The sequence below is a fragment of the Pteropus vampyrus genome, unplaced genomic scaffold, assembly GCF_000151845.1.
Source record: "Pteropus vampyrus isolate Shadow unplaced genomic scaffold, Pvam_2.0 Scaffold391, whole genome shotgun sequence".
Classification (NCBI taxonomy): domain Eukaryota; kingdom Metazoa; phylum Chordata; class Mammalia; order Chiroptera; family Pteropodidae; genus Pteropus; species Pteropus vampyrus.
The window spans coordinates 1,390,781-1,409,550 of record NW_011889172.1 but is presented as its reverse complement, the minus strand read 5'-3'; the positions used below and the strand labels follow the sequence as shown (position 1 = coordinate 1,409,550).

General features: G+C 51.3%; 3 protein-coding genes across 3 annotated transcripts in view; 2 read left to right on the top strand and 1 right to left on the bottom strand.

Moving 5' to 3' along the window:
- The window catches only part of RGL3 (ral guanine nucleotide dissociation stimulator like 3), a 13,828-nt gene extending 7,112 nt beyond the window's left edge, over positions 1–6,716 (top strand). Inside the window, exons 9-19 of the mRNA XM_023523402.1 lie at positions 37–101; positions 689–828; positions 936–1,022; positions 1,225–1,257; positions 1,339–1,460; positions 2,143–2,238; positions 2,344–2,412; positions 2,501–2,597; positions 3,248–3,370; positions 3,459–3,573; positions 4,544–6,716. Coding sequence (XP_023379170.1) covers positions 37–101; positions 689–828; positions 936–1,022; positions 1,225–1,257; positions 1,339–1,460; positions 2,143–2,238; positions 2,344–2,412; positions 2,501–2,597; positions 3,248–3,370; positions 3,459–3,573; positions 4,544–4,656 — 1,060 coding nt within the window. The 3' untranslated portion in view covers positions 4,657–6,716. The remainder of the gene's footprint in view (positions 1–36; positions 102–688; positions 829–935; positions 1,023–1,224; positions 1,258–1,338; positions 1,461–2,142; positions 2,239–2,343; positions 2,413–2,500; positions 2,598–3,247; positions 3,371–3,458; positions 3,574–4,543) is intronic.
- Positions 6,717–8,371: 1,655 nt separating this feature from the next.
- EPOR (erythropoietin receptor) lies at positions 8,372–13,275 on the top strand. Its single transcript, XM_011380322.2, has 8 exons — positions 8,372–8,625; positions 9,440–9,575; positions 9,918–10,096; positions 10,173–10,330; positions 10,773–10,926; positions 11,015–11,102; positions 12,315–12,402; positions 12,497–13,275. Exons 1-8 carry the CDS (start codon positions 8,511–8,513, stop codon positions 13,109–13,111), a joined length of 1,533 nt encoding a protein of 510 aa, XP_011378624.1. The 5' UTR covers positions 8,372–8,510; the 3' UTR covers positions 13,112–13,275.
- A 531-nt stretch (positions 13,276–13,806) lies between these two features.
- SWSAP1 (SWIM-type zinc finger 7 associated protein 1) lies at positions 13,807–15,780 on the bottom strand. Its single transcript, XM_011380323.2, has 2 exons — positions 15,421–15,780; positions 13,807–14,905 (listed from the first exon to the last, which is right to left on the bottom strand). The coding sequence occupies exons 1-2, from the start codon at positions 15,667–15,669 to the stop codon at positions 14,402–14,404; spliced, it is 753 nt and encodes a 250-aa protein (XP_011378625.1). The 5' UTR covers positions 15,670–15,780; the 3' UTR covers positions 13,807–14,401.
- Between the last annotated feature and the right edge of the window lie 2,990 nt (positions 15,781–18,770).

Below are 18,770 nucleotides of genomic sequence, written 5' to 3'. Positions count from 1 at the left end.
AACCTCATGCAGGTCTCTACCCAATGTCTCCCTCAGAAAAGCCTTTCCTGTGCCCCCCAGCATTTTCACCTCCTCCCCTTTTATTGTCCTGATCTCTACAGGTCCTTAATTACATATTTAGTTTGGTTGTTGCTCTTCTCCCTTGCTAACGTCTGTTCCACGAGGCCAGAGTTTCTGTCTCTTTTGCTCACTGCTGCCTCCCCAGCAATCAGAACAGTGCCTGGCCCAGAGTAGGCACTCAATATCTGTGAGTGAATTAATATCTCACATAAAGATGATCTCAGGAAACAAGGAGCTCTGCATTAAGCACCTGTTGTGTACCAGGCACTATGCCAGGAGGCTATGCCATGAACCAGACAGACACAGTTCCTGCCCTGGTGGGATTCAAGCCCCAGGCTAGGGAAACACACAGCACAATAATAACTGACTCAGCAATGATATAATTAATGACCAGGCAGAGCAATACCATGAAGGCAAGGTTCAGGACATTCCCAGGGGGTTGCCTTGGGGCCTGTTCCATTTATGCCTGGGCCAGGGATTCTCACGGCCCTGGGGGCCATGGCATCCACAAGCTCCACCTCTGGTCATCCCCAGTGGGGCCTGCCCCTCGCTGTTTATCTGCTCTCTCCCTTCCTCTGTTCCCTTTCCCCTGAGTATGGCCTTTGCACTGGTTTGTGATTGTTGAAAGCAAAATGGGTGTATACTGAGGCAGCTTCCCCGAAGAAGGGGTCACAGAGCCCCTGGAACTGCTCAGTTGTTCCCTTCTCCCAGGAGGAAGCCACCAATGGACTCCAAGAGGAGGACGCACCCCCAGGAAGCCTGACTTCAGTGAGCGATGTGGTTTGAGATGGGGGACAACCGGGACCCTCAGGGAGGGGATGGAGTGTGATGGGGTTGGTGATAGCCGAAAGTGACTGGAGCTCTGGGAACCACAGAAGCTGCCCCCAGGCCCAGTCCCCTACCTTGGTACCTTTCTCACGGACCTGGTTATGCTGGACACAGCCCTGCCGGACATGCTAGAGGTCTGACTCCTGACCCTTGACTCCTGACCCCAGTACCACTTGTCCTCAGAACAGTGGGCCTCCTGACATCCCATCCTTGACCTTGCCTACACTCCTGACCCTAGACCCCTTAGTGCAGTGGGACTCCTGACATCCCAATCCCTGACCCTGACCCTTCATGCTTGACCCCGGATACTCCAGTTCAAACAAAGTTTTCCCCCAGGGGGATCTTATCAACTTTGAGAAGAGGAGGAAGGTGAGTGGGGACTAGGGTGAGTGTGTGTGGAGGCGGGGACCAGGGTGGAGCAGGGCAGGGTTTCAGAAGCTGCCCCCTCAGGAGTGGGAGATCCTGGCCCGCATCCAGCAGCTGCAGAGGCGCTGTCGTAACTACTGCCTGAGCACCCGCCCACCCATCCTAGCTGCCCTGCGTGCCCAGCACCAACTCAGCGAGGAGCAGAGGTGACCACCCTGTGGCCTGGCCCATCCCCACTCCAGCTGACCCTGGATTACATCCTGTGTACCTCTCCGAATCTTCCTAAGATCCTTCTCCTGAGCCCGGACTCCCAACCTGTGACCTTGCATTATCTCCAGCCCAATTGCGACTTCAAACTTTGACCCCATCTGACTTTCTGACTTCAACCTCTGACTTCAACATGCAGCTGGTTATTCAATACAGCCATCTCATCTATTTTCTTCCCACCTCTGACCGTGTCTGACCTATGACCCCATTCATGACCCCTATTTGACTCTCTGAGCCCAATCATTGAGTCTCAGTTTTGAGTAACTGACTCTGACTTTGATGTATATTTGACCTTCTAATTCAACTATCCCAATCGTTCTCTTTCATTCTATTAAATCCATGACCTTAACCATTGACCCCAATGATTACCTGACCTTGAACTCTATCCTTGATCCAGTTTGACTCCTCAGTCTCACTCTGTGAATTCCTGTGTGACCCACCAACAAAGCCATCCCATCTCATCTCTAATAAGACTCTAATGCTGTGCGACCCCATTTACTACCCTGACCCTGACATTTGGTGCCCAACACCTGACTTTTCCCCACAGTGCCCAAAACCCAGCTCCCAACTGATTCTAACTCTTGTCTCCCAACACCCTCTATCTGTACCATGACCCCACAGCTATCGTGTCTCCCGTGTCATTGAGCCGCCAGCCACCTCCTGTCCCAGCTCCCCACATGTGCGACGAAGAATCAGCCTCACCAAGCGTCTTAGTGCGTGAGTCTTGGGGTGTGTGCGTGGGGGGGTGATATGGGCAGAGATGAGGGGGCTGCTCCTGGAACTGAGTCTGCCTTCAGCCTAATCCCCTGTCCCCATCCTCAGGAAGCTGTCCCGAGAGAGAGGCCCATCCTCTGGTGCAAGTCCTGGGGACCCTCCATCACCCACCTCCAGGTGAGCATCCCACTCAATGAAGGGACTGGAGATGGCAAAGTCAGAGGTCAGGGCAGCCACCCCACCTCAGTCTCTGCATTTTGCCCAGTCTTTCCCCAGCTTCCCCACCACCCAGTCCTAGAACCAGGGACCCTCCTCCAGGAAGTCCCCCAGCCTCTCCAGGGCCTCAGGGCCCCAGCACCAAGGTACCAGGCCTGCCTCTGTGTGTATGTGAGACTGGGCACCCAGAGATGTATGTGTGTGTACACAGAATTTGGAGGCCAGTTGTGTACATGGGAGATTGTACACATGCTTGGCTCAGCACTCAGGATATCTCTCCAAGGGACCATGTGCATCTTCATGGCCCCGACAGGAATTGTCCTTCTCTCTGGCTTGTGCTCAGACCTGGACCAGTGCATTTGCTCACCCACAGGGCTCTCCGGTGTGCAATCACACACTTTTGTAAGAACGTGTGTGCCCCCAGATATTTGCATACGTAAAGGGGAAATGTGGGCATGAATAGCCACAATATCCACGGGACCATGTACAGGGCTGTTCAGGGACATGGACTTGTGTACGTACAACAATTGTGAGCATATGCGTGTACTCACTGTTCTGCGTACACAGGATTTCTTGCCTATGAACATGGGTTTGTGTGTTTATCAATCATGTGTAAATTTGTGTAACAAGGAATGAAGAGCCATAGGTGATGGGATTGCACAAATACGGGCTTATGTGTGTACCTTCATTGTGTGTCCTTAGGCTTCAAGTGTATATGGGCATGCATTGAATACATCAATGAGGGAGGGGACTAGTACTCTCCCAGCACTCAGACCCTGACCCCCGTTGCCTACAGCTGCCCCTGGCCTTGACCCTGAACTGCCCTCGCATCCCCCTTGGTGGGCAGCAGGGCTCAGAGGCCCGGGTCATCCGAGTCAGCATCGACAATGACCATGGGAACCTGTATCGGAGCATCCTGGTGAGGGGCTGGACTGGGGACCTACTGGGGACAGCCCTGCTTTTGGAGCTCAGGCTGTCATACCTCACCTGACACCTTCTCTTCCCAGCTCACTAGTCAGGACAAGGCCCCCAGCGTGGTCCAGAGAGCCTTGCAGAAGCACAATGTGGCCCAGCCCTGGGCCCATGACTACCAGCTCTTTCAAGTCCTTCCTGGGGACCGGGGTGAGCAGGGACAGCTTGGAATCTGGGCTGGGGCCCAGCTGAGAGGGTGGCAGACTGACCAGGGTCAAGGATGGCCCTAAAGATACAGGCACAGAGTAGGAATAAGATGGAGCAGGGTGGGAGTAAGAGGCAGTCAAATATTTGTGCCTTGATTATGTGAGTTGTGTGGTTATCCTGGCTCAGTGTGAGACAAGGGAGCACCAAAGATGTCTTCCTAGGATTTATGGGGAAATGAGATTGTCCAGGATCAGACAGGAAAGGGAGTATAAGAAGTCATCTCGGCTTAAAGGTATAGGATCATGAGGTTGTTCAGGCTTGACCCGGTGACGTATGAGACTGAAAAAGGTCTGGGCTTTATTTTGAGAGGAAATTAGTTTGTTTTCAGGCTCACCTCTGAAATTATCTGATCTTGGCATAAGAGAAAGCCACAGGGTATTGAAATTTGGGATAGAGGAGCATGAAGTTGTTCATTCAGTTTTTTGTAAGGGAGAGGCAAGAGTTGATATGTTAAAGGACATATGAAGTTGGCTGGACACTAAAAAGGATTATATGAGGTTGTTCATGTGTCAGGTGTGAGGGCCACAGGTTATGCAGGCTGGAAGTGAGAAGTCAGAAGTTGTCCAAATTCATGGCGAGATCAGCATGAACTTGGCTGGGAATTGAATGTGGAAGTTGTTTGAGATGGGTGGCCTGAGTTTACCCAAGCTTGTGGTGTAGATTATCTAGACTCTAGGGGAAATGGCAGGAGTCTGCCTAGGTTTGTTGATGGGGAGGAGACATGAGGTTGTGTGACTTCAAGTGAGAAATTGTCCAGGTTCCCAATGAGAGGAGAACGAGGTTGGCTTAGCACTGACTGAAGTGACCCCAAGGTTGTTCAGGCCAGGGTGAGAGGCAGAAGGTTACCTAGGTCCCTTATGGGGGAGGTATGAGGTTGCATGGGCATTTCATCATTATGTCCACACCTGGCCAGAGCTCCTGATTCCTGACAATGCCAACGTCTTCTATGCCATGAGTCCAGCTGGCCCTGGAGACTTCATGCTGCGGCGGAAGGATGGGCCCGGCACACAACCTCAGTCTCCCTGACCTGAGGTGGCCCTCTCCTGCCTCCAAGACACAGGTCCCATGGGCAGCTTCTATCACCATGAGGGTGGGGAGGGTGCTTCTCTCCCAGTAGAGCCCATTGTGCTCTGTACTCTGTGACCCCTCCCCAACTTTATTGGGCTCCATCCCTCCAGTGCTCTTGGCACTGGATCCTTATTCCAAAGTCATCAGCCCACAGAATGGCTGGTGGAGAGCTCCATCACATACTGGGAATCAGACCCTTCCCCAGAGAAATCTTGTAACTCTTGGAGATACATCAGAACTGACAGAAGTGGATGAAAATAATGACCAAAGTTATGAAACAGGAACCAGTCTTGTTTGTTCTGCGCCTGTGCATGTTCACTCTCCATCCAGATAAAAAATGTAAAAGAAAAGAAAAAAATTAAGACCCCTAGGAAAGGGGTTGGGTGAAGCATGACTAGATGCTGGGGAGTAGGGTGGAGTGTGGTTCTGTCACACATACACATAATATTTTTAGAGCAATATGCTTCTTTTCTGCTGTGTATATGGGAGATTAAGAAATGAAATTCCATTGGAATCAGAGACAAATAACATCATCACCCATGAGTCAATAATAGCTGTGAGGATAGAAAGGGAGTGCGAGTTGTCTATCAGCACTGGAATGAGAAGAAACAGAAGGCAGCAATGAAATGAGCGGTAGGGCCACCAGCAACGGAATCACAACAACAACAACAATAATATGCCCACTTATTCACTACACTCTGTCCGGACACTAAACAAGAGCTTTATATCTTATTATATTAATCAGGATTCTTTTTGTTTCAAGTGGTTCAAACAGGCATTGGCAAAAAAGGAAATTAATGGCTCATGTAATTGAAAAGTTGAATGGGGCCACATTCAGGCACAGTTGGATCTAGGGACTCAAAAGACATCAGCAGGATTTCATTGCTGTCTCTGGGCTCTAATTTGCTATAAGAATGAAACTGTCCATTTTCTCCCCACCCCCCAAATCCAGTCACCTTCTCCAATGGTAACAGAGCCAAGGATTTTTATTTGGCCACCCAGAGTGAAAACTGCATTTCTAGGCTCCCTTACAACAAAATGTGGTCATGAAACTAAGTCCTGGCCAATGAGATGTAAAGGGAAAGGATATGGGTAAATGCTAGGTCCTACCCTTAAAGACAAGGGGTAGTCTTCCCCCTTCCTTTTCTGCCTCCTGCTGTTTAGGATGAAAACAGAGTGGGTCAAGTTGGATGAGGTGGTTCACACCTTCTAAATAACTGAAAAACAAACTGGAAGGAGCGTGGCTGTCTGATACCAGGAAGCTGCCATATTATATTGCTGCTACTTGGATTGTTACATAAGAGAGAAATAAATGTCTTTTGTACTTAAGCCACTATTATTTGGATCTCCGTTACAGAAGCCAAAAGAACTTTTAAAGTAAGGTAGCCCCACTCCAAGTCAGGCTCACACCTCCTGGGAACATGCCAGGTTTACGTCCCACCAGCTCCATCCCTAACATGCAAGGATAACCCTTTTTTCCCATAAGCTCCAGCAAAAGTCCCACAGCAGATGCCCACTGGACCAACTCATGTCATGTGGCCACCTCCGAACCAATCACTGTTCAGAGGAATGTAATATGCTGATTAGCCAGGCTTAATTAACCATCCTTTGAGCTGACAGAGAAACTTCAAGTCACAGGAGTGAAGTCTGGGAGTGCACAGAAAAGGAAATAACATTTGGGTTCTTTTATTGGAAGGAAGAATTCTGGTGAATGAGCAAAAAACAATCCCTAGGGTTCTAAACATTGTTTTTGGAGCAATAACGGGGAATGTGCAGGCCATCTCAGGTGGGAGAGGAGATAGAAGAATCTAAGCATCGTGTAGAGTCTGGTGGAAGACAGATTACAGTATACAATATGCTACTTTAAAGGCTTTGGTTGAGGAGGGGTTGCCATGAGTATGAAAACCTTGGGACCAATTGGATGTGAGTAACAATATCCTTGAACTAGCTAAAGCAAATAATTGCTGTATGATGCAATATGTGAATTGTATCTCAATAAAAATAAAATAATTGCTGTCCTTACCGAGTCCTTATTATATGCCAGGCACTGTTCTAAGAATTTAACATTATGTAATTTAATCCTCATAATAGGCCTAAGAGTAGACACTATTATTTTACCCATTTTATATACGAAAAACTGAGACGAGGAAGGATAAAGTAACTTATCCAAGGTGGCATGGTAAGTGATAAGGCCGGGGCGCAAAACTGAATGACCTACGAGGTACCAGAACATGTACACTTAAACACTGGGCTAGTTTGCCTCTTAAAATTACAGTTTACAGTTTCTGTCTCCCTCTCTTCTCACACACAGTCCAAATGCCAATTTCCTGAGGAAGATATTCTCATTGAGTCACTTGTTTTTTTAAAGTGCGGGGATACTCCGGCATAGCTGTATCCAAGGTCTAATACAAGATCAACTGTTTCTTTGCATCTCTTAGCTGGGTTTATCTCTAATTTTTCCTCTATAAATATTTCTTGAACTCCTGTGTGCTAGTCCCTGCTCTAGGTGCTAGAAATACAGAAATGAACAAAACAGACTAGTGGGGGCAGTGAATCAAAAACAAAACATCGAATACATTTTAGGAGATATTAACCATGGGCTATGCCAAATAATAATAACAATATACTACTACTAATACTACTACTAATAATAATAATAGAAGGAGAAGAAGGGGCAGCAGCCACTTTAAGGATTATGGGGAGGGTGAGATGGAAGGGTTACTATTTTAAGTGGGGTGCTCAGGGAGAGTTTCATTGAGGAGGTGATATTTGGTTAGAGGCTTGAATAAAATGAGGTGACCCCTGAAATTTAGAGGAAGAACCTTCCACACGGAGGGAATAGACGGTGCAAAAACCCATGTTAGCGTCATTATCAAGCAATTTCTTCCCTCCTAATGGCAAAGGTATTCTTGGCTACTCCCTCCGCCCACCGTGTTAACAGCCCAATAGAAAGTGACACAATCTTTCCCAGTAATTCCAGGTAAAATCCCAGGATGGAAGCTCACTGATTGCATTTGGATCACATACCCAATCCGAACCAATCACTGTGCTCCATAGGGTGGTCAGAAGCGGGAGGTAGTTACCCCCTTACTCCAGGAATGTACCTCTGTTGGCTGTTTACTCCAGTTTAAACTCAGCCCATGCAAATAGTTTTTATGGTTTGTTCTATAATTACTTTCCAGATTATTAAAAGTAACTGCACACTCCTTGTAAACAGACATTTTTTTTCCAAAAAAATTACAAATAAAATCTCACACTCCAGACTAAATGTAATTTTACAAGTACGGGATCATGTCGTACATACTGTCTGGCAACACTGTCTAGCATTGGGTACTCAACAACTAGTCACTATTACAATTATTATTTATTCCTACCCAGACTGGGAGAAGATGTTGATTAGCACGATAATATCAGTAGCTTACATTTTTGGAATGTTTGCTATAAGCCAAGCCAAATTTTACAGATGAGAAGGCTGAAGCTCAGATAAGGTAGGTCACCTGTCCAGGGTCACACGGAAAGTGTGTCTGACGCAGAAACCCCAGCTGTTCCCGCCCTGCAAGCGGCAGTGGGGCCAGCAAGGCCCCTGCCCCTCCCGCGGGGCCGAGCAGAGCCGATGCCTCCTGCTTATCTCAACCCAGGCAGCCCGCTGGTCCCGCCCCCTCGGGGGAGCTGCCACTTGGAGGCGCCTTGCCGGGAAAGGCCTGGTCAGCTGTGTCCGGAGGAGGCAGCTGCTGACCCAACTGCGGACTGTGCCAAAGGTGGAGGAAGGGGAGGGGCAGGAGCTCTGGGCCCCCAGTGGCGGGGGCTGCATCATGGATCACCTCAGGGCGCCCCTGTGGCCTGGAGTCGGCTCCCTGTGTCTCCTGCTTGCTGGAGTCGCCTGGGCTCCTCCACCCAACCCCCTGAGTCCCAAGTTTGAAAGCAAAGGTGAGGATGGAGCTTTGTGTGGACCCCTGCACTGGGTCTTGAAGGGCTATGCTGGGGCCTGAACTTCCAGCCTGGGTCCTGGGGGCCAAGCTGGTGTCTGAATCCCTAGAGTTGCTCCTGGCGGGGCATGCCGGGGTCTAAGTCTCCAGACTGGGTTCTGGGGGAGAAGCTGGAGAAGGACGTAAGGTTCCTGTTTTATATTTTCAGGGAGCCTGGGACATACTATTCTAATGCAGGCAGGGGTGGTACTGAGTCTGGGCTCTGCAGCCTAGAGTCCCTGAGAGGAGGGGACCTAGCGGACCCTCCAGTGGGAGAGTGAGGAAAAAGCCGGGGTCCGAGTTAGGGGCAGTGCCTCAGGCGACTGTAAACACGGTTTGAGTGCGGGCACCAGATCCTTTGCCCCGCCGGGTTGAGGGAGGGGTGCTGGGGGCACGGTTGGCGCTATCGGGCAGCCGGGAGCCTGCCGGGGCCGATAGGGGGCCCCGCCTCCTCCACACACACCCACGGGCTCGCTAGTCTTGTGCCTGGGCGGCCAGGCAGCAGGAGGCAGAGGTCTTGAGTATTGCGCGCAGTTCGGCTGGTCGCCTGGTGGGCGAGTGTGTGGGGGGGCGACAGTAAGTCCAGCAACCTGCGCATGGGAGTTGGGGGACACCACCTTTGCGTACGCCTAGAGGGGCCCCGCTTGGGTAGAGAGCGGGGTGGGGCTTCTGTCTTATCGGTCCGTACAGGCGGCGAGAAAGAGGGGGAAGACACTGTGGTTCAAGGACAGGCCTTGGCCCCCAACCTCTCCCCTTGCTCCCCCCAAATTCCCCAGCGGCCCTGCTGGCGGCCCGCGTGCCCGAAGAGCTTCTGTGCTTCACCGAGCGGTTGGAGGACTTGGTATGTTTCTGGGAGGAAGCAGCAAGCGCCGGGATCGGCCCCGACAACTACAGTTTCTCCTACCAGCTCGAGTGAGTCCGACCCCGCAGGCGGAGCGCCCTCACGGGTGGAGGGGGTGGGCGGGCAGGCGGCGGCTGGGGCCGCATGGCACCACCTCTGCTGGTCACTGGTGGGAAGCCCGAGGAGTCAGGGCTGTCATGTCCCCTAGTGGCCAGGGCCGGAACACTCTGGCAATCACCGCTGAAGCGCGACCCCAAACATCAGGGCTGGGACAACACCCCTCCAAATCAGGTCTAAGGCGTCGCGTACGTCAGGGCTGGGACGCCCCCTCGTGTTAGTATCCAAAATGCTCCCACAGTCCGGGTAATACCTCCTAATTTGCTCCCTTCGCTCCCTGGTTCTTCCGCTCACAGAGGTGAGCAGTGGAAGCCGTGCCGCCTGCACCAGGCGGCCGCAGGCCGTGGAGCTGTGCGCTTCTGGTGCTCGTTGCCTACGGACGACACATCGAGCTTCGTGTCCCTGGAGCTGCGCGTAACAGCAGCCTCCTCGGGAGCTCCACGCTACCGCCGTGTCATCCAGATCAACGAAGTGGGTAAGTTAGCCAGGAATGGGGGTGTGGTTGGGAGGTGTTCTCGGTCTCCGCCCACCTAAGCAACTCTTCTCCGCAGTGCTCCTGGACCCCCCAGCAGAGCTGGAAGCACGGCGGGCGGACAAGGGCGGCCACGTGGTACTGCGCTGGCTCCCACCGCCTGGGGCCCCTATGGCGAGCCTTATCCGCTACGAGGTGAACATCTCTGCAGGCAGCGCAGCAGGGGGAGCGCAGAGGGTGAGGCAGGCCCCTACCACTCAGCCCCAAAGGCCCAACCCCTCTAAGTCCCCCGCAGACAGTCACCACAGCCCCGCCCCCATGGCCTCGCCCCTCCAGGTCGCGCCCCTGACATCCCATTGCCCGACATCCCATTGCCCTGGCGCCTAATACAGCTCCAGGCCCCCAACAAGGCCACTTTCTCAAAGCCTCCCCAGCCCACCTGAATACAACTCATCCCAAACTCCAGATTCCTTCAGAATCCCGCCTCCTCTATGCTCTGGCCCCGAAGTTACCTGGGGCCTTGTCCTGATTGGCTCCAAGCCTTCCTGGGCCCCGCCTCCTACTTTCATTGTCCCGCCCCCCTACAGTGCTTGGGCGCCGTTCTTCCTTTCTTTGATTTGTCCTCCCTACACGCCCGTCTCTGTATTGGCCAACGCCCCTCACTGGGCCCCGCCCCCAGGTAGAGATCCTGGATGGCCGCACAGAGTGCGTGCTGAGCAACCTGCGGGGCCGAACGCGTTACACCTTTATGGTACGCGCGCGTATGGCCGAGCCGAGCTTCGATGGCTTTTGGAGCGCCTGGTCGGAACCTGCGTCGCTGCTGACCGCTAGTGGTGAGGCCCTAGGCAGGGGCGTAGGAGGGGCTGGAGAGGACCCCACGGTGGGCAGGCCCACCGCCCTGACCTCTTACCGGCTCTCCAGACTTGGACCCCCTCATCCTGACGCTCTCTCTCATCCTCGTGCTCATCCTACTGCTGCTGGCCGTGCTCGCCCTGCTCTCCCACCGCCGGTGAGCATCCCATTCGGACACCCAGCCCAGACCCCTCTCCCTCCCCTTTTGCTGTGGAAACCTAGGCTCAGAGAGCGCCAGGTATCTGCCCAAGGTCACATAGTGAGGCGTCAGTAGTTTTTCTTCTACCTCAGGGGCTGCTCCATCGTGGATTCCTTTGCTCTTTCCTTTTCCCGATTTCATCAACTTTTGTAAAATCAGTGAGATGGGGTTAAGGAAAGATTTAAACTGAATGTCTCTCCATCCCTATTGTCAAGCTCCTCAGATGCTTTATATGACTAGCCATCCTGAGGTGTTTGTAATTCTAAGCATGTACCATGTGGTTTCACAGCCCCAAGCCTCAGCATATGCTGTTTCTTCTGCCTGGACCGATATTCCTGCCTTGTCTACCCAGCAATCTCCTAGTTGTCTTTCAAGGCCCTGTTCATTTATTTCTTTAGAAGATACATATTGAGTGCCAACTGTGTGCTAGGCACTGAGGAGAAAATGGAGAACAAACCAGACATGTTCCTGACCCTGTAGATCTCATAGTTGAATCAGACAGCAAGGGAACCAACAGATATTTGATTATAAATTGTGATGAGTGATATCATAGAAACAAATGGGATATGGGGACATGACAGGATGGTTAGGGAAGACCTCTGGGAGGTGACTTCAGGGTGGAAATCTGAAGGTTAGAAGGAAACAGTCATGTGAAAAGCAGGGAGAAGAAACAGCAGGTGCAAAGACCCTGAGGTGGGAATGAGCTTGGAACATTGAAGCAGCTGCAAGAGCTCTATGGCTAGAGCAGAGTGTGTTAAGAGGGAGTGGTGGATGATGTGCTGAGTAAGGTGACAGGAGTTAGAATGTTCAGAGTCTTCTGCAGTGCTGTAGGGAAGAGATTGGATTTTATTCTAATGCATCGGGGAACCATGGGAAAGAGCGAGAGAATAACATAACAGACCTCTAGGCAAGCCTGAGCCAGGTCTAAAGGGAACGAGGCAGCGTATATTGAACTCCCATACATCCTTCAAAATCCTGTTTCATTTGCCCTCCTATAGGGCCCCGCAGATGCTCCAGCCAAATCCTCTGCTCCCCAGCCCCTATGCATTTCTCTGCCTTCATCAGAACCAGGGCTAGGAGTGTCTGTGCCCCTGTGATTGGATGCAGAGGAGGTATTGGTGAGTGTTCAATGACACATGCCAATGTATTCGTTTCTTTTGGTTTTATCAGGACTCTGAAGCAGAAGATCTGGCCTGGCATCCCAAGCCCTGAGAGTGAGTTTGAGGGCCTCTTCACCACCCACCAGGGTAACTTCCAGGTAGGTGGCCTGGTTGTCCCCTCAGGGCCTGTGGCTTTCCTGCTTCTGCGGCCAAACTCCAGGTCTCTGAGCCAGCTGGGTGCTGTTTCCCCAGCTGTGGCTGTACCAGAACAACAGCTGTCTGTGGTGGAACCCCTGCACCCCATTCACAGAGGACCCACCCGCCCCCCTGGAAGTCCTCTCTGAACGCTGCTGGGGGGTGACACAAGCAATAGAGCGAGGAGCAGATGATGAGGGGCCCCTGCTGAAGCCAGTGGGCAATGAGCATGCCAAGGAGACCTACCTGGTGCTGGACAAGTGGTTACTGCCCCAGAGCCCACCCAGTGAGGACCCCCCAAGGCCTGGTGGCAATTTGGACATAGCAGCCTTGGATGAAGGCTCAGAAGCATCCTCCTGCTCATCAGCTTTGGCCCTAAAACCAGAAGGGGCCTCGGCTGCCAGCTTTGAGTACACCGTCCTGGACCCCAGCTCCCAGCTCTTGCGCCCAAGGGCACTGCCTCCTGAGCTGCCCCCCACCCCACCCCACCTAAAGTACCTGTACCTTGTTGTGTCGGACTCTGGCATCTCAACTGACTACAGCTCAGGGGACTTCCAGGGAGCCAAGGGGGGCTCATCCAATGGCCCCTACTCCAACCCTTATGAGAACAGCCTTGTCCCAGCCCCCAAGCCTACACCCCGCCACCTACACAGCCTGCACCTAGGACTCTAGTCCTCAGATGCTTGGGGACCCAGCATGACTTCAAGTGCTAGTGCAGGCCCAAGACTCATTGGGTAGTCGGCAAGGCCTCCCTCAGGACTAGGGGCATTGCTGACCTTGGCTTCGTGCCCATTCCATCCTGCTCAGGTCACAAACTTACAGTATTTTTAAATGTATAGGTGTGTGCGTGTGTGTGTGTATAAGCCCCATCTTTCTTGGGCCCAGGCCATAAGGGCAGCAGTAAAAGGCTGCAAACTCAGTCTAAAATTCAGAACCTGGAAATCTGAATAATAATCATAATGAAATGAATTAGTCAGTATAAGTTATGCTAGCTGCCATAAAAAACAACTCCTAAATCTGAGTGGTTTAACACATAGGTGGTTTCTCTCTCATATTTCAATTGAAAGCAGCCATTCCTGAGATGAGTAAGAAGCCCAGACTCTTCCAGTCTGTAGCTTCACTATCCCCGAGGCCTAGCCTGGAGTCTTTAGGTGGGTCCTCTGCATCCTGTCAGCCAACAAGAGAGAACCGGAAGATTCTGTGGGCTGTTTAGGGATCCAGCCTAGAAGTGGGTTCCATCTCTTCACAAATTCCGTTGGCCAGAAATAGTCACATGACCCCAGCTAGAACCATGGATGGATGGGAAATGTAATTTAGCTGTGCACCCAGGAAGAAGAAAGCTGTTTAATGGGCCTCTAGCTTGTCTCTGCCACCAATAATAACAATAATTCATAGGGCTTTATTTTATATCAGGCCCCATTCTAAGAAAGTACACTGATGACACCAAATGTGATCAAGCGGTTCAATGGGAGTGCAGGTTTAACCATTTTTTAAAAGTTTGATATAACCTAGGAAAGTTGAACATATGCATACCTTCTGCTCCAGCAATTCCAATTCTAGGTTTAAATCCTAAAAACCCTCACACACATACGCCAGGACATGTGTGCAAGAATGTTCATAGCACTAAATAAGTCAATTTGATGAATAAATTGGGGTATAGTTACCCATGGAATTATATGCAGTAGAGAAAGTAGACTAAAAAATGTGACTGAATCTTAGTAATAATGTTGAGGAGGAGAAGAAAGAATTCTCAGAAGATGACATTTCTCATGAAACTCTTCATAAAGTTTAAAACAGCAAAACTAAACAATATGTTAGGATACAATATGTACAAGATAATGCTATTTTTAAAAGAAAAAATGCACTTTACATTCTTTAGGTCTTTGAATCTGCATGTGTCCCTGTGGTAAGTATTCCTGGCATGGGAAACTGAGGCATAGATAGGCGGTCACACACCAAATCTCAAGGCTGGCCTCCAGAGCTTGAACACTTGTTTGAATTGGGATCATCAGCCTGGGTAGGCCATGGGGTGACTGTCATCTCTCCATCTGGTTGGAAAGCCATCAACCACTCTGCCCTGGGGCCCTGCCCACCTGGCTCCAGGCAGGCTCTGCGGCAGCACTGTCCTGCGCCTGGTGTATCAAACTGCAGCCAGCACTGGGCAGGGAAATATCTCTGGAGCAGTGACAGGTGCAGGGCATCCCCACTATCTCCCTCCTCCTGGGTCTGGAGGGCCACAATGAGGCCACAGTCTTGGCCAGGCCCAACCCGGTGGCCGAAGTGGGCAGCTGTGTCCAGAAGAAGGGCAGCAAGGTAGGCGGCTTCCTGGGGCCCCAGGTCCTCAGCTAGGTATTCTTCCAGGCCGTCAAGCAACAGAAGGGAGGGGACAGGCCCCGGGGTCTCATGGGCAGAGCACAGGAACTGGAGGAGCTCATGGGTTGAGGGTGGGTACTGGAAACGGATCTTCTAGAGGGAGGGAAAAAAGGAAAAGGCCAAATTTAACACAGGAAGCGAGGCTCCCAGACATAGCAGCCCTGCTTCCTTGCATACTTTTCTGAACGAGGCTCTCACACCCCCAGACAGTTGGTTCCAGAATGAAGTAGCTCAGAGTGGTTGAATAGTCTTCTATTCGCCCCCGCCCCCTTTTTTTATTCATCACTGCCCGGTATCAGTTGAGAACAAGGTATGTCTTTTTGCCAAATCTCTAAGGCAATCTTTCCACGCAAAACCCACCGCTAGCCTTCCCAGTTTGACCTAGTCATTGACTGGCTTCCCTGGAGCTAACTCGCGTCCGGGAAACAAGGTTTAGTCCCGCCCCTTACCCTCGCCTGTCCCGCCCCCACCCCACGCCCCGTCGCTCAAGCCTGACTCCGCCTCGTACGGGCTGTTCCGGCGCGCCCTTCCTTCATCCCCGCCATTGGTCTGTATAAGTGTCACTTAATTCTCGAGCAGTCCCGCCTCTGGTTTCGTCTCCGCGTTACCTGTAGCCGCAGGGGGTCAAGCGCTGCCGGCGTCCTGCAGGGTAGGCTTTGCAGAGGCCTCCGGGTCAGGAAGAGGACGGGGCCTCGGCCGTCCCCTGCCGCCTCTAGGGCCACTGCGAATAGCAGCGCGGTCTTTCCAGAGCCTGGACCGCCCAGCAGCAGCAAAGGCGGTCCGACCTCAGCTGCGTTCTTCTCCCCGGGCCCGGCCGCCTTGCCGGGACTTAGCACCCGCCTCAGTTTCTCCGCCATCCGCGACGTAGCTCTGTCCAATCGGCGGCCCGTTCCTACCCATAGTCCCGCCCAAGCCAAGGCCTCATTGGTTTCGGTGCTCTTAGCTTCTCCATTGGTCTAGGAATCTGTCCATCGAAATTAGATTGAACTAACCCAGCTCCTTCACTGGTGAAAGGGCGAATAACCTAGGCTGAGGGAGGAGGAATGCGGAATTTTGAGGGAAAAAAGACCCTTCTCTTGGCTGAGTCGGCTGAGGGAAGCAGCACAAATATCACTGTGAACTAATCAGCTAATCAGACAGATGTAAGTGTTGAGAGTTGGAGGGAGCAGGCCCTAATTACTGATACATTAAAGTCTCCTGGCCTCAATTTGCTCACCTGTGAAATGGAACTCCTGACATCTCCAAGGAATATTGCGATGGGAATGTGTCTGTGTGTGTTTTTGCTGGTTACCCAATGACAGTTGAGAAACGGAGAGAAAGAGGGGCTGTGTACTTGTCTCTCTCTGCATCTGGATACTGGCACAAGTGTCTGACGTGTGGTGGTGAGGGAGGGGGCTGTAGGCTGTAGGGACATTCGTGTGCAAAATATCAAAAGCTGTCTCCAAGGGTCTGTGAGGAGTCTCAACTGGATTCTTTTTGGGCCTGGGGACTCCTTCGGTCCTGCTAGGGATGGGGGAGGGGGGAGGCAGCATCATAGAACAAAAAAGGAGCCAGGAGAAACAAAGAGACAGGGGCTGGGAGACTGAGGGAGAGCCATGGCAGGGACCTGTGTGCCTTGTTCACTCGGTAACTCCAGCACCCAGAACAGTGACTAGCTCATTGTAGATTCTCAGTATATGCTCATTAAATAAATGAATGAAGAAAGAAAGGTAGGGTTGATGAGAAACTGGGAGAGAAGGAGGAACAAGGTGAGTAATCAAGTGATCACTGGCTAAGGCTCCTCACCCAGACTTCGCCCCAGAGCTGCCACTCATGCCCCTGTTGCCCTGGTAACTCTGTCTCCTGGTAACTTCAAAGTAGTGCAGTTGCCAGGAGACCCAGAAGCAGGGCGGAATTGAGATTTCCTGGGCTTTTTCTCTTTCTGGGACCAGATACACGTCTTCACAACATCCCCCAATACACCCACTCACACAGCCGGGTACTCCCACACCCCTCTACAGATACACACATCATGGCATCTCTGCATTTTTTCCATTTCCAGAATCCCCATCACCCACATGTTCACAGCCCTATCCTATCCTGACACAAAGCATCCCATACACATTCTCTCCCACATTCCCACCCCCGCACCCTTCCCTTAAGGGCACACACACCAGAACACTGATACAACTATGTGCCATTGCCACTACCGCGCGCGCGCACACACACACACACACACACACACATACACACACGTTTCCTTTCAGCTAGTGTTCCTGCAGATATTTCTATACATACAGAGTTAAGGTACACTGTTACACTGCCATATCAGAGATCCGAATCGCCCTCCCCCAACATATACACAACCCAAGATTCACCTCATTTTGCAACACTCCAAATCCACAAGCACCCAGTAGTGACACCTGTATCATACAGTTACATACATGGGAGCATTCTGAACACAGCCCCACCTCAGATCCTTTCCATTTGCTGTCCCCCTGCCTAAAGCACTCAGCTTCCAGATATTACTGTGGCTCATTTTTCTACTCCATTCAGGTCTCTGCTCAAATGTCACATACTCAGAGATGCTTTTCCTGACCACTTGTGCAAAATCGCACACCCTTCACTCCTTCAGGCTTATCTATCTTTATTTATCTTCAAATAACATCACTTTCAACATTACGTATTTATTTTATTGCCTCTCTCCTCACTAGAATGTTACCTCCACCAGGGTAGGGTCTTTCTTTTGTTCACTGCTGGGTCCCTTGCTCCTAGAAGAGCACCTGGCACACAGTAGATGCCTGTAAATGTAGGCTGAGTGAGTACATTGGCAGAGAGATGCAGATGCTTGGCATATCTCTCATGAAAACAGTATTTCTCTCTCTCACGTCTCAGAACCCTGTCTTTATGTCCTAAAAGAAGGACACTTAACAAAGAGGATCTCCCTGGAGAAAGGTGAATCAATGGGTGAGGGGATGGGGAAGCGGATGGCTCAGGGTCAGTCTATGCTTCTCCCTTGCTTATCAACACCCTCCAGTTAATTCACTTAACAAATATTTATTGAACACCTACTGTGTGTCAGGCCCTGTACTAGGCACTGGGGACTCAACGGTGAACAGAAAATGAAGCCTCTGACTTGACATCCTAGTGAGGGAGAAGATAATGACACTAAGCATAAGGAGAAATTTAAATAGTCTATGAGCAGATGTTAAGTGCATGCAAAAAAAAAATGTTTGTACAGGTAAAGAAGGGGACTTGAGAGGTCCAGTTTTTTGTTTGTTTGTTGTTTTGTTTTTTTAATGCAATTTTGAATAGGATGGTAGAGGCAGGTCTCAATGAGAAGTTGACAGTTAAGAAAAGGCTTGAAGGTAGTGAGTGAACCATGCAGATACGTGGGGAAAGAACATTTCAGGTGAGACATCTGCATGTGCTAGGCTGCTGTTATCCGCCTTCACAGAGGGCCTAGACACTTCTTTGTGTCCTGCAGCCCCCGTTTTGCACTTTCTTGGCCCGTGCTTAACATCAGAACCGTGGACAGCACCAACTGCGTTGGCCGAGGTGCTGTCCGCCGTGCTGAAACTTTGCTTTCTCCCTGGTCCGCATGGAGGCCCTGTGCGACAGGTGGGGCCACCAGTCTCAGGAGTGCGAGCCCTGAAAACGGGAGCTTTGGTCGGTAAAGCAAGAGGCTCTATGATTCTGTCCCTCCTCTGCCTTCAGCTCTTTCATGCTCTCTTCTCATTCCCTGTGGCCCACAATCAGGCCCACCACCTCCCCATCTCTCCTTCCCTGACCACCTCATGGCCTTCATGCTTGCTCTTCCCTTTGCCTGGAATGCTATTCCCTCACCCTGGGTATGTTCTTAGCAAACAACTCCCTGTCCCACAGTTGTCCCATTGTGTCCTCTAGTTTGAGTTTTGTCCTTATCACTTATCAATGTCTAACATATCAGAGATCCGAATCCCTGACCTAAATCCTTGAC